This window comes from Acyrthosiphon pisum, chromosome A2 (assembly GCF_005508785.2).
Source record: "Acyrthosiphon pisum isolate AL4f chromosome A2, pea_aphid_22Mar2018_4r6ur, whole genome shotgun sequence".
Lineage (NCBI taxonomy): Eukaryota > Metazoa > Arthropoda > Insecta > Hemiptera > Aphididae > Acyrthosiphon > Acyrthosiphon pisum.
The window spans coordinates 88250836-88265456 of NC_042495.1; the positions used below are offsets into that span (position 1 = coordinate 88250836).

The 14621-nt window shown below is 31.0% G+C and overlaps 1 protein-coding gene across 1 annotated transcript; it reads left to right on the top strand.

Moving 5' to 3' along the window:
• The first annotated feature begins 1116 nt into the window (after window positions 1-1116).
• LOC100169494 (histone-lysine N-methyltransferase EHMT1) lies at window positions 1117-10923 on the top strand. The gene is made up of 16 exons (XM_001950641.5): window positions 1117-1671; window positions 2954-3903; window positions 3971-4057; window positions 4271-4560; window positions 4693-4985; window positions 6444-6511; window positions 6591-6820; window positions 6914-7077; window positions 7141-7299; window positions 7371-7649; window positions 7713-7854; window positions 7923-8034; window positions 8152-8326; window positions 8399-8477; window positions 8560-8738; window positions 8815-10923. The coding sequence occupies exons 2-16, from the start codon at window positions 2988-2990 to the stop codon at window positions 9932-9934; spliced, it is 4293 nt and encodes a 1430-aa protein (XP_001950676.2). The 5' UTR covers window positions 1117-1671; window positions 2954-2987; the 3' UTR covers window positions 9935-10923.
• Window positions 10924-14621: the final 3698 nt, after the last annotated feature.

The window sequence follows — 14621 nt, forward strand, 5'->3', positions numbered from 1 at the left end:
ATTGTATCGCACGGCGACGACGAGATAAAACGCCGCCGCCGCGATATCTAACATGTCTGACATGGTGTACAATGTCGTGGCGATATCGCATATCGTTTGGTAAACCGAATACCGTGTGTATCAGATACGAAAACGAGATACGCCGTATCTACGTTTTTGGCAAAAATGAAGTTTTATAACGAATGTAAAATCTGTAACGTAAAATCTCCTCGTGCACGAGCTTTTTCGTTGCAATTTAAATAGTTACAATGCTCTTCTGAATGAAAAATTATGAAAATGTGACAGACGCGATGCGTGGTATTACCATATTTTATTTAATCTATTCCGCGTAATAACACGGTTTACTTAATGATAACATAATATTATAATTTATAATATTTGCGGTGTGCAATGTCGCGGTTGACGACAGCAGAAGCAGCTGTGGTACAAAATAATATAATAATGATTATACCATTTACCGGGCGGCGGCGGGCAGGGCAGCGCACGCCGCCGTCGCGGTATGCGCACTCGAGCGAGCGATGGAAAGGCGGTGAGCGAAGGGAATCATAATATGAGCCATGGAGGTTAACCAACGTCGTCGTACCAATACGACGTCCGAACACGACACGACAGACGACCGAGCTGCAGCTGCTGCTGGTCAATCGTAACGATATAATATGATCATTATGATCGTTCAAATTGAACCGTTGCGACTCGTGACGACGACACGTTAATTAATAATCACAATATAATAATATAATAATATTATATTAATAATTGTTATGAGCGGCACCCGTCGGATGACGCGATCGCATAACAATTTACACCGACATCGCAGTGGTTCCAAAACGGTCGAGGTACCACTGTACCAGCCGTACCACGGGCACTCGGAGTCATCACGTGTTCTTTTGGCGGCCCGCAGTAGGATATCGCGGCCCATCGGAATGGAACCTGCCCAATAGATCGCGATAGGCACGTCATAGGCCCCATCAGTCGTCGGACACGGCGACCAGACGATGACAATATTTTAGAAAAAATATATCGATAATATCGGCACGGCGGTGGCATTCCGACCGTGTTGCAGCGGCATCCGCTGAAGACATCGTTGGCTACGGCAGGACCGGCGAAAGTTCGCCGAAGGGGTGGGGAGGGGTCTGGGCGGTCGCGCGTCGACCGTACTCCGCGACCCGTCGACGACGGCCGCAGATGCTCGCCCACTTGTTATATCGCCACGCGGGCTGTTCCGTTCCGCCGAGCGAAAGCTCCGCAATAATAATTCACGGTGGTAAGTATATAGACGTAGTCCGGCTGCAGTAGTGGTATATTATTATACATATTATACGGAAAACACGGTACAGACCCGCCGAGGTTGGCAACAGTGCGACCCGATACTACATGTACCGATCGGTGATCATGCGTGTTTTCGTTCACCGAAGAACATCTTCGCCGTCGTCGTAGTCGCTGCCGCCGCCGTTCGCGTCGTTACGTCTTTAGCGCCGTCGAAAGCGCTGCCCCCGCCGCGCCGTCCCGCACGCACCACCGTCGTTCTTCGGACCGATTTCATATGTCGCGCTTCTGCCTTTTTCCGTTTTCAATGTCCAAGACACGTCCAGGCTAAGTCGTCCGGACTCATTGCAGCCAATCCACTCGGAAAGTCCAAGAACCATGGACGCCTAAGAACACTATAGAACCGTAAGTGTTTTGTTCTTCTTCTTGTTGTTATTGTTCTTCTTGTTGTTGTTCTTCTTCTTGTTGTCGTTCTGTGTGTGTCCACTGTCGTGTGCAGAGTACCTGCTTTGAGATTCTTTACAAAATTTTTTTTCCACCAGTGACCACATCGTAGTCGCCTAATTTTCTTCTTTGTTCGGTCATCTATACGCAACAGTATCTATGCACTGTTTACATGACCACCACTTGTCTATATAGTACTCCTCTGTTTGTTTGTTGTTACTCACGACACACTAATTAAACGTCCCTTTCTCCGATCTGATCTACAGGTCGGTTTGGTCTTTGGTGATACATTGTTCACGGTCAGGGCTCAGCATACAGTATTTATACGTAGGTTTTCCAAAAGAAATTTTAAATCTTTATTGATCTGTTATTAAATTAACGCAATCAAATAATAGGATAATATCTGTTGATAGTCAACTAATTGCACGTTTCGTCTCAACCGTTTTTATACCTACTTAGTAGTGGTCATCTCAGTGCTAAGTCACAATTTTGCTTTCAACTGAAACAATTAAAATTCACAAGGTTAGGTAAGGGCAGATAAGTGTAATAGTCTACTGATACTAAAATTAATTACTGAATTACCTAGTATTTTTTATCATTTTCCGAATAATATAAGTAATCAATTTATTTACTATTAAATTAAAATGTTTGAATACTTGTTTTTTATTTTATATAAATTGAGCCATAAAGTTCAAAATAACTTCTTCGCTTAATTGATACTCGAAATAGGTAAGTAGATGCAAGTTTGAAAAATTTGGAACAGTAGGTACAATAATGTATCTTTTTTACTTATCAAAAATTATGTTGTACCTACCTATCTAATGAAATAATTATGAAGCTTAAGTTGTAGCAGTTTTTTATTACTCAGATACTTTAAATGATTTGTTTACATAATGGTTTTATAAATTTTATGTACATTTCTAGAAATACAAGATAGCAAAATAGCAAATATTTTAAATACTAATCGTTACATGTTAGTACTATACCTATCACTTTTACAAATGTTTTGGCTGTATTTAAATGTATCCAATCCAACAAATCAAATCACTACCTACCTAATGATAACATGTTGTCTTTACACAAAGTTGTTACTGTTATCTCATCTATTTTATACAATTTAGCCATTCTATATTAAAATGTTTTTTAGAGTAGATAGTGTCGAACATATCTTTTTACTTATTTCTTACAGTTAATACATTTAGATTCAAATAGTTTACTAATTAACTTTTTGTATTTTTTTCAGAAATTCTTATAGTTATACTACTGAATTCAAAAACATGAACCACTTAAAAGATAAAAAGCCTAGTAGGCCTGATATTCAGGAGATATTATCTAGGATGAAAAATCGATTTAGTAATGTGGGAGATTCAGATAATGATGACATGGCAAATGAAGAAAATATGGTTACAACGAGTGTGGTTGAAACTACTATAAAAGAAGAATTTTCCATAGCAAAAAGCCCTGATGATGAGATTGCAGAACTTATGCTCAAATTGAATGGACAAGTAGATGAAGAATTAGTAGCTAGTATCAGATCTAGAAAGAAAATGTATGAAAACCAGCCTGAAGTCGATAGTACGTCAACTACAAATAATTCTAATGAAATCGAGCAGGAAAAACCTAGAATCATCTTGACATTGAGGCCTAATGAGAATAAACCTGATTCTTATGTGAGTTCTAGCAATCTTACGGATTACAGTTCCAATAGCCCGAAAAGAAAAAAACAAATCACTGATGTCAGCACTGAAGTTATACCTCTCAAAAGGTCTTCAAGAAGATCTAACAATGGTAATCAATCAGTGTTGAAATCTGCTATTGCTCGAAAAGAAAGAACGTTCAGTATTGATATGAATTCAAAGAAAAAATTACCTAAGAAATTAAAAATAGAACAAGAAGAAGTTGCTACTAAAGTTAATGTTATTCCCGTTAGTGCACAACCCCCTATTGAGATTGAAAATGAGGATATCAAGGATGCACAAATCAAAGAGGAAATAAACGAAGAAATTATTACAGACCATAAAAAGAAGAAAAAGAAGTTCTTTAGAGGCGGAAGATATAATATTTTTAAAAAAAAAACTGTACAAAAAGAACGTCAAAAGGTTAAGAAAGCTATTTGTAATCAACTGAACTCTGATCTTGTAAATTTTGATGTAGACTCGTCAGAAACTAATTCAGAAAGACATTCCATCTCAGGTATACTATTTGGATTAATTTAAAATTTTATATGATATACCAACTATATTGAAATGATTATTTTCAGTTTGCAGCGATATAGGCACACTAATGTCTAGTGAAAGAAATGATCAGGACGATATGGACATCAGTATCTCAACTGTTGATACAGAAGGTATAAAAATTTAATTTTAATTAACATTAAATTGAGTATAAATATAGACAAAAATATATTAGTAACCTAACTATAGTTTAAACTGGCAATTGATTGGACACTCATTCGCTTCGATTTTATAGTATGTAGCTCTAGGTATCAATCTAGTTTTATGCCCATTTAGTCAACAAATTATTTTTATTTTATGTTATGTATTTAATTTTATCTTTACAGATAAAATAAATTACAGTAGTTCTGAAATACAAGAAGTTAATTTATGTTTGTGTCAAGAACATATTCGAGTAGTTATGGTTGATGAAGGAAAAATATCTTGTAAAGCTCATGATTGCATAGATGGAAAAGTTTATGCATGCAAGAATTTAGCTTCTCACTTAGATGAATATGGCAACATGCCCATGTTAAGAGCAAATGTTGTTCTACCTTATGTGACATACTGTCAACATCATATGAGGCGGTTCTTTTTACACCACAGTTGCCCACGTTGTGGACGGTTTTGCTCTGAGGTAAAACAAAATGTCGATTATTAATTTCCTAAAATAACATTATTTATGTATAAGTAAACTGTTGGTATTTAATTTTTACAACAGGAATTGAGATTTATTTTATAATTGTGATGTTTTTACTTATTTTACTAGGGCATATTTATGATGTGTAAAAATAAACATTTTTTCCACATTGGTTGCCATCAAAATGATAGAGGCTGTCTACACTGTGGTGACCCTGATGTTTATGATTTTGAACTCAAAAGAATTGTAATTAATTGTAAGAAACAAATCCAGCTTAATGAAGATTTTAAACAACATATTACTGTGGAAGTAGATAATATAAAATTAAGTACTCTCGATTGTCCACCAGAAATTGATATACATGAATTTTCTAAATATTTGCAACAACTTAACAATGAAATTGTTGATACCAACCGCATTAAGTAAGTTATTAAAAACATTTTCATATTGTAAGTTATTAATTAGATAATGCAGTAGTGTATTGGTGTGGTAGGGTATACAGCATGTACTCACTTCAATAGTTTTTGTTTAAACGTTTACTCTAAATGTACTATAATACCCTTGTATTATATGGTCTAATATACCTATTAGAATTTTCAGTAATGAAAACTAAATATTCTATAATTGTAATTTTTAATTCTCAGATGGTAAGTAGATATCAGTTGATTATATCAAAAAATATTTTGTAAACCAATGACCTTTTATTTACTTTATATTGTTTGTGGGTGTATTGAATTGTATCTAATTTTTCTGAATTCAAGTTTCATAAAATGTGTCTCTTTTCCTTTTCGGTTTTTTACATTGGGTTTTAATAATTTTTGTTTGAAAAAGTACTACAATAAATAACCACAAAAGACTATTTTCAAAAGTATTAATTGCTAATAGTTATAATAAGGGCTATAAGGAAATAATTATTTTGATCGAAGGAAAAAAAAAATGTTTTTGACTTATGATAAGATTTTTACCAGTCACTAACCTACTTGAAAAAAAGTGACCCATGAATATTTTTAGCAATGCATTACTGAGTAAATGTATATTATGTCATCATAACATTACATTGATACAAATTAATGTTTTATTAATTAAGTATACTCAACTCATTAAGAGTCAAATAATTAATAATATAATTTCATTAATTGTATTTATATTTATGATGCAAATTTATAATTGAGTTAAAATAAATCTTTTATATTAGTCTAAAGAACAAACATTGCAACCCATTCGTATTATTATTAAATATATATTACTTGTAAATTGTAATTTATTAATAAATAATATTTAATTGTAAAATATGAATAATCAATTAAAATAACATTTCTATCATTTAAATTGTGATTTCATTTTATTTAAATAAAATGTTATGTTTGTTGTTTAGAACAAGTAATTTTTTTATGTTTATATATATTAGTAGCGTTGGTCGAAATTTTTTTTATGCTTGTAATTACGAGTACTCACCTTGAATCGCCTTGCATTGACAATTCACCTTACTTGATAGTTTAAATTTTGTTCATGTCAGTAATTGCCAGGGCAAGGTTTGTATGAAAGAAAATTTAAAATTTTTGAGAATCTATGTCTAGTACAATTTAAAATACTTGAGAAATTCCCAGTACTCGACCCTTTTTTCGAATACTTGGCATTTGTCGAGTACTCAATTTTTTTTTCATACTTGGCCTTTTTCAAATATTTTGCATTTATCAAGTACTTGAATTTTGTTAATACTCAGAATTTGGTGATTTCTCGTATTTTGAACTTGACTCGATTCAAAATAATTGGAACTTGACCCGAAATTAAAAAACAATACTCGTCCAACACTACATACTGGTTGTCCATCGTCATTTAAAATGTACATGTTAACTAATTTTTGTAATTAAATTAAATAGGTACTCAGTTCAAGGACTCTATGAAGCTTGTGAATCAAATAATATAAAAAAAGTTTTATCAATTATAGGTAACTAATTTTTACACGTTAACACAAATGATATTAATTTAGTTAAGTTTTATCAGTAAAAATTATTAAAATATTATAGGGGCAAAATGCAATCTTATGTACCAATTTCCTAGTAACCACAATCGAACAGCATTGCATATTGCATGTAGACAAGGAAACCTAATGATTGTATACATATTACTAAAAGCTGGTGTTGATCCAAACCTGGTTGATAACAAAATGAAATCTCCCGTGAGAATGGCTGCTAAAAGTGGTCACAGCGATGTTGTTCAATATCTTATAAACTTTAATGGTAGCCCTGAAATCAAAGTAATTCAAAAATATATAATTAAATATTTTTAAAAGAATTAATAATACATTGCCATGCAGTTAGTCATCAGTTGTTATAAATTATTGTTTTAGGATATACAGGGTATGACCGCACTTCATTTGGCTGCTAAGAATGGAAAGTTAGAATGTTGTAAAATTATACTTAATAAACAACCTTCCATGGTAAATTGGAAAGATAATGGAGGATGGACTCCTCTTGTGTGGGCTTGTGAAAATAGTCATATTGATGTTGTGAAGTATGATAAATAAAATATTGTAATTAATTGTTATATTTTATATTAATTTTAATGCATAATTAGGTTTTTTATCACATATAAACCAAATACGAGGATATCAGATAATGAAAATAATGTCGCATTACATTGGGCAGCAATTTCTGGATGTCTTGAAGTTGTTAAAAGTTTGGTGGAATATGATCCCGAAGTAAACATGTTCAATGAAGCTGGTGAAACTGCGTTGTAAGTCCCTATTATTACATTTTTTTTTTGTCTGAATTAACTGCACTATTTGTTTTTGTTCTAATTTTTAGACATATTGCTGCTCGTAAAAATGCTATAGATATAGTAACTTTCCTATTAGATAATGGAGCTATGGCTTGGCATAAAAACAAAGCAAAAAAAAGACCTATAGAACTCTGTCTTCCAAATTCAGAATGCTATAATATATTAAAAAATGTTTCGCCAGAACAACGTAAACCAGTTACTGTCATACCACCTTTAACCACTGTTAAGTTAGAATTTACTGAACCAGAACTTCAGAAGCCTCAAACACCTGTTTTTATTAAGACCACTCCAGTTCTTATGTCTGAGTAAGTAAACTATTACCTATTTTATTATTTGTTAAATACTAATAATATTATATATTTATATAGAGATATAACTCATGGCTGTGAAGATACTCCAATTAGATGTGTGAATGAAATTGATGATGAAGTACCGGTCGAATTTACATACATCAAAGAAAACTGTTACGATGTAGGAAATTATGTTGATTCCGCCATGTCCCATATAGCTGTGAGTTACTATTTGTATTACAATTAAATGTGTGAAATGACATGTAATTAAAATTAATATTATTTTAGAGCTGTAGCTGTGATGGTGCATGCAACACAAGTGATTGTAAATGTGTACAAGCTAACGGTGACTGTTTGTACGATGAAAATGGATGTTTGAATTCAGATTTTGATTATTTCAGTAAGTATTTAATGTTATTTATTAGATACATCAATGAATAAATGTCGACTGATTGTTTATCTGAATATGTTTGTCATCATAATAATATAAACATAAGAACATTATTTTTTTTGTCAGATCCAAGTGTTATATTATATGAGTGCAATTGGCGCTGTAGATGTCATAAACAACGGTGTGCCAATAGAGTTATACAAAAAGGTATAAAAGTAGGATTGGAACTGTTCAAGCATAAAGATATGGGTTGGGGCGTAAGAGCACTGCAACCAATATCTCGAGGGACATTTGTGTGCGAGTATGTATACAATTATTTGACTATATAAAATTAGTAATTGTATTTTAGATTTAAAATATAATATGTTTTAAGGTATGTTGGTGAAATAATTACAGATCAAAAAGCAAACGATTTAAAAGAAGATTCTTACCTGTTTAATCTAGAGAATCCCGTAAGTTAAAACTTAAAATTATGAATTAAAAACTTGTAACTCAGTTTTTGGGTCTTTCATTTTTTTTATAAATTTATTTCAGGGAGCTGCTGAATTATATTGTATTGATGCCTATAACTATAGCAATGTGTCACGTTTTATTAACCATTCGTGTGATCCTAATCTAATGTCAGTTCGATCATTTATCAACCACCACGATAAAAGGTTTCCTAGAATAGCATTTTTTGCTGTCCAAGACATAAAAGAGAATGAGCAACTAAGGTAATGCCTTAAAAAAAAACATATTTTATTTTATAACGTATTATTAATATATAAATTTTTAATATTACAATTTTAGTTATGACTATGGTAAAACTTTCTGGAAAGTGAAGGGTGGCTTGTTCACATGTAAATGTGACAAACCTAACTGTAGTTTTTCTGATGAAACCATCAAAAGCCTTAGTATAGATGATTCAGATAATGAAGAGACAGAGCTGGATGGAAATTCTGAACAAAGGAAAACAGAAAATAATAAACTGCCAAATGATAAAATGTTAATTCAAGAAGTGCCTGAGACCAGTAAGACAGTTCGTAACTCACTGCGACAAAGAACTAGATTATCTGTAGCTAAAAATTCATTACAACAAAAAACTGACCGCTCAAGTCCGTCCAGTAGTGAAAGTTTGTCAGTGACTATATGCAGTCTTCAAAAACACAATTCCAAAGAAGCAAATGTGATGTCCATACCTAAAAATGAATTACTAGGGAAAACTAAAACTATTACTTTAAATAGTGTTTTGAAAAACAAAGAACCTCCCATAAGTGAATCGAACCAGTTGCTAAAGGTAATTGATAAACGATCATCAAAAAGTATTGGTTCAAAATTAATACAAAACAAATGTAACCAAGTTGTATCAAAAAAAGGTTTGGATGACAAATTGTCAAATGGAAACTCAAGACTATCAATTGGTAAAAAAATATTATTGACTGGAAAAAAAGCATCAGTAGAAACTACTGAAAAACAAAAACTTTGCAATGGTAGTAAAGTGTCCCCAGGATCAATAAAATCAACCCATAATAAAGCTATTAAAAATTATGTATTAAGACATAAATCATTGAATCCTAACAAAAAAACTATTAAAAATATTCCATCTGATGGTACATCTCAAAATGATGGTTTCAAATGTTATGATTTAATTAACAATCTGAGGGTTGGTATCTCATCTGATACTTCAAGTCGTAACCTTAAAACGACTAGGGATTCAAAGAATAACAATCAGTTAATAGATTTTATTAAAACTGAACGAATTGGTGAAGAATCTAAAACCAAACCAAACATGGTTAATGGACAACATAAGCATGCCGAGCGTCAAAGAACTTCTGTATCTGAGGAAGTCAAAGTAGAACCTAATGATGAATTATATATTATAAACGGTTGTAATGATGAAAGCTTTCCCCATGCTGATCAAGAAAGGTAGTAGATCTTCAATGGAATTGCTGAAACAAATATTACCATGATGATAACATTAAATTAAATTATTAAGGTTTGAATGATACATTTTTCAAAGATTACTTAAGATTTACCTTTTGGGACTTATTAGACTGATAATTTCTATTCAATTTGTAACTTCAAAGTTAATTGATATCAGAAAGTACCTATTGACAGTGATAATTGTAATTGATGCAGCAATATACCTTAAGATCTTTTATGATTAAAATCAAATTATTTTAGCAATTGAAATGACTGAATATCTAACTTGATTTTATTAATTACTGACTGTAATAACTAATAATTGATATTAATTATCAATTTAATTATTTAAATACCATTTTTTTAAAAACTTGAAATTTATTATCCATTAATATTACAGTACCACTAGAAATTTAAAACATGTATAGATGAAGAACCAAAATTTCATGAAGTTGTATAATTTAATGTAAAATTAGTTCATTACGTATATGACAAAAAAAATATATATTTATGTAGTTGCATAAGTTCGATATGTATTTGTGGGTGGAATGCAACTCTAGTCATTTGGTCTTCCTAATTGAGTTAAATGAATATACTTGAATCTTAAAATTCTATATGTACATTTGTTTTTTAGTATTGTTCCATACTAGTTTTTACATTGATTGTTTTATTACTCATTAATTGTAAATATAATATTAAGCTTTTAAAAATTGTATCATTTTCTTGAAATGTATAATGTTTTGTTTTTAAAATATTTGATAAAATTGTATAATGTTTATATAATTTAAATTTTTGTCGTGTTCATTAGTTAGGTAACTTCAGTATATTGTTTTCATATTTTCTTAAAAAATAACCAATGATATTTGTACATTTTTTTATTGTGTTAGTAGTTTGTTATGTATTCAATAGCCGATAATAGTTGATTGTTGATTTTGATTACTTTTAAGTTTATTGTTGTTGTAGTTAAAATTAATAGCTACTTTTTTGTTGATTTCATTATGTACAAAAAAAAAAAATCATTATAAACTCCATGACTGGTCATCTTTTTCTTTTAATGTATTCTTATAAATGTCAATTTATTAGCCAAAGAGTGAACTTTTTTTAGTTCAATGTATATGAATGATTTGATAACATCATTTTTTAAAATAAACTGGCTGTTTGTATTAATTTGAGCAAACACAAACTTATGATGTATTTGACAACAATTTATTATATTATATATTTTAAATTATAAAAATGGCAATAAGTATGTGTTATTATTTATTATCAATTAACCTGTGTTATGTCAATTAGGGCTATCGCCAGATGTTCTATTATGTGAATATATTGTTGGGCCAATCACTGGTTAAGATGTTTAATATATCCTAAAGTATATGTAGTATACCTATCTTAAACCGTGGGATGAATACTTTGATAGTGCTTCAAGGCGACCATAAGAAATCAAACTATACATATTGTGTCATAGTCTGTATACCTTAAGACTATTTATTTTCTTCTTTCTCTGGCATGACTGCTCTCTAAGAGTTTTTGCCGCCATTATTACACTACCTATCTACTATCTCTATCTTGGATCGCCAATCTCCAAGAGTTTTTAGATTTAGATCTTCTTCTACCACGTCAACTCATCGTTTCCTAGGTCTTTCTCTAGGTACTTAATGTTCCTCTCCAATCCTACTTTAACTGCTCTGTTCTCTCCTCTTCTCATTAAATATCCTACCCATTGTATCCTTCTTAATGAAGCTTGATACTGGTGCTAGACCAGTCATTACTCATTCTAATATTCTAATAGACTATTTATATGAAAATAAATACAATTATAAAATATATAGTATCCAAATTATCTTCTTATTTAAATATTGTAGCTATTATTGAATTAATTGTATTCTAATAAAAACAGTAGGTAGGTATAAATAAGAGGGGGGGTATAAGGATAAGGGGTATCTAACCATCCTAACCTATTGCAGTTCTAAAATATTCATATTTAAGATTTAAATAATGAGCATATTATAAACATTTAAATGAGTGAAACTTGTTAGTTGTTGATAAAAAAAACAACAAAGAAAACAGCGTTTTTTCGGCGGCGTTATTCTCCGGAAGATTAAATATTTATGTGATAAGTTTTTTCCTGTTATTTTAGGACAGGAGACCTATACCCAACATATTTACTGTCCCCGACAACTTACTGTCAAGCAGCTTCCCGAGAGACGGAGACTCATATTTTATCAGATACCTACCTATAACATAATTTTAAAGTAGGTACCCATTTGATATTTTATTCGGTAGGCAATAGAAAAAGAGTAGGTAAATGACACATATTAATTGTTTTTTCAAAAACTTAATATTTCGAGATTTAATTAAATACCATAAAAAACAATATTTTACATAATCAGTGAAATGTGTAAAATATAGGTACAGTGGCGCCGAAGTCGATGGTGACGTCGGGCCGTGGCCCGACCTCTTTTTTAAAAAATGTGGCCGGCTGGCCATATTTTATTTACTTCACAACTTTAATATGAGCATGAGTATATTTAAACCGTGATTATGAATAAATGTATATTAGGGTACCTCTATATTAAATAATTAAGATATTGAGGCCGGGAAGTTTTAAAATTGCCCGACCACATTTTAAAAACTTCGGCGCCACTGCTTAAAGTATTGTTACGCGAACACCCAAAAATATACCTGCTATAATACCATAATAATAAATTACGCATATAATAATAATATATTATTTAATTAGTAAACAAATAATAATTACATAAAACGATACAATATATTATTATAGTAAAATAAATTGCAGTGATAACAACTCTCCTTTAAACTATGATTAGCCTCAATTCTTAAAACTTACATCACAAACAATATGTAATAATTTATTTGTATAATTGTTTTCGTTTCAGTTTACATTTCTATCTTATTATTAATATGCATTTATGTTATTGTTCGATTTTCATATCAATTTTTTGTAATAACTTATTTATTTACTTGTACTATTGGGCAATTTGCCCGTTTTATTCATTGAATAAACAATTATTATTATTATTATTATTATTATTATTATTATTATTATTAATGTGTGTTGGTTGGTATAATATATAAGTTCGAGTACAATACTTTATAGTTTTATGCTAAGTGATATTTACAAAAATAAAAATGTTTATCATTCGAAAATAACATTAAGGCTAATATTATATTGTATAGTAATTAATTTCTTTCTTTCATATTTATATTTTCACATGATCGAGTTTTTTTTCAGAAACGATTTAATTACATATAAGTTGTTAAAATAATTCCAAATATTGATATCATATTAAATCGCCTACAAATAATTTGGGTTGAAGCAGATATAATAATATGAAGAAGTCCGAGCTGTTTATTGAAACACGTCGATACCTATACAATTATTGATATTTTGTTTCTGTTAATGAGTTCATATAGTAGGTATTCACCTCTTATGATAAATGAATTACAATGTTTGACGGAATCCGTTTGACGAAGTATCAGTTCTCACTGTTACTTTCTATACGTACATAATACGCGACAGTAGCTAATGTCGACACAGTGTTCTTTCAAGTATATTCGATTAGGGCTTCCCCGAAGAGCTGCGTATAACAATATATAATATCATGTGCGGTGGTTGTGGGTGGTTGTGTGTGATTAATTTTTACGAGTGGATCACGTCGTATGCGAGTTCGGTTTTCGAGAAGTCTGATATTTAAAACGCTTGTGAAATATTATAATATTATACGTATAGGTATAACCATTGATTATAGTATTATACATAGTATAATTATACATATTATACATATTATACATTTATACATATTATACATATGTATAATCAATGGTATAACATATAATATATAATATATATGATGTATTATAGTATATTAATTTCTGATTGTGTGAAACGCACTCGTTGAAAATGAAATATTTTTTAGGACGTCATACACCCGACGAGGTTACTATTTTTTACTTTTAAGTTAACATGTTTTGTTAGGTGGGCTGTAAGCTGTAGCTCTCTCGGTCCCTCCTCCAGAATTTTAACCCTAGTTGATTCTATGACTATAAGATGATGTTATGAAATTCTTCTGGGTGTCTTAATGTATTATTGTAAATCATAGATGGACAGCAGCGTACAGGCGTACAGCTAACAGCTGTCAGCTATATTATTATATTTTTGCGTAGAAATGTCCATTATAATAATTAATAGGTATTATAATGAACTTCTAATGTCATTTGTTTATTTTGTGTTTATTTTTAAGTTATTTCGTGTGCCGTGACATATAACATAAGTACCTAATAAGTATACTATGGTTGTAATAGCTATGATACCTACCTGCTATCTACAATAACGGTTATGTAATTATGATGTATTATCGCGTGTATCGCTATCGGTATTTTAGACACAATAAAGTCAGTACGATTATAGCACTCGAGTTTAGAACATGTATTTTCACCTACACATCTTATGAGATGCAACATGGCGCAGTCTAATAGGATCTTAAAAATTGTGTATTGTGTATTTGAATTTTGAATTTTTGTTGAACCATGGAGTATAATAAGCCAGATGCGTTGGTTTTGACGGGTAATTTGGCAGAAAATTGGCGCGTTTTTCGTGAAGCGTTTCGAGATTTACATAGAGGCAGCTGGTCTAACGTCAGCGTCTAATAAACGTCAGGTGGCCATTTTTC

What these genes read in the sequence shown, in the direction of transcription:
- LOC100169494 (XM_001950641.5), top strand. Translation starts at nt 2,988, where the DNA reads ATGAACCACTTAAAAGATAAAAAGCCTAGTAGGCCTGATATTCAGGAG. An exon ending in ATGGTAGCCCTGAAATCAAA is followed by an intron (nt 6,821 to 6,913) that starts GTAATTCAAAAA and finishes TTATTGTTTTAG; the next exon opens with GATATACAGGGTATGACCGC. An exon ending in AAAGAGAATGAGCAACTAAG is followed by an intron (nt 8,739 to 8,814) that starts GTAATGCCTTAA and finishes TTACAATTTTAG; the next exon opens with TTATGACTATGGTAAAACTT.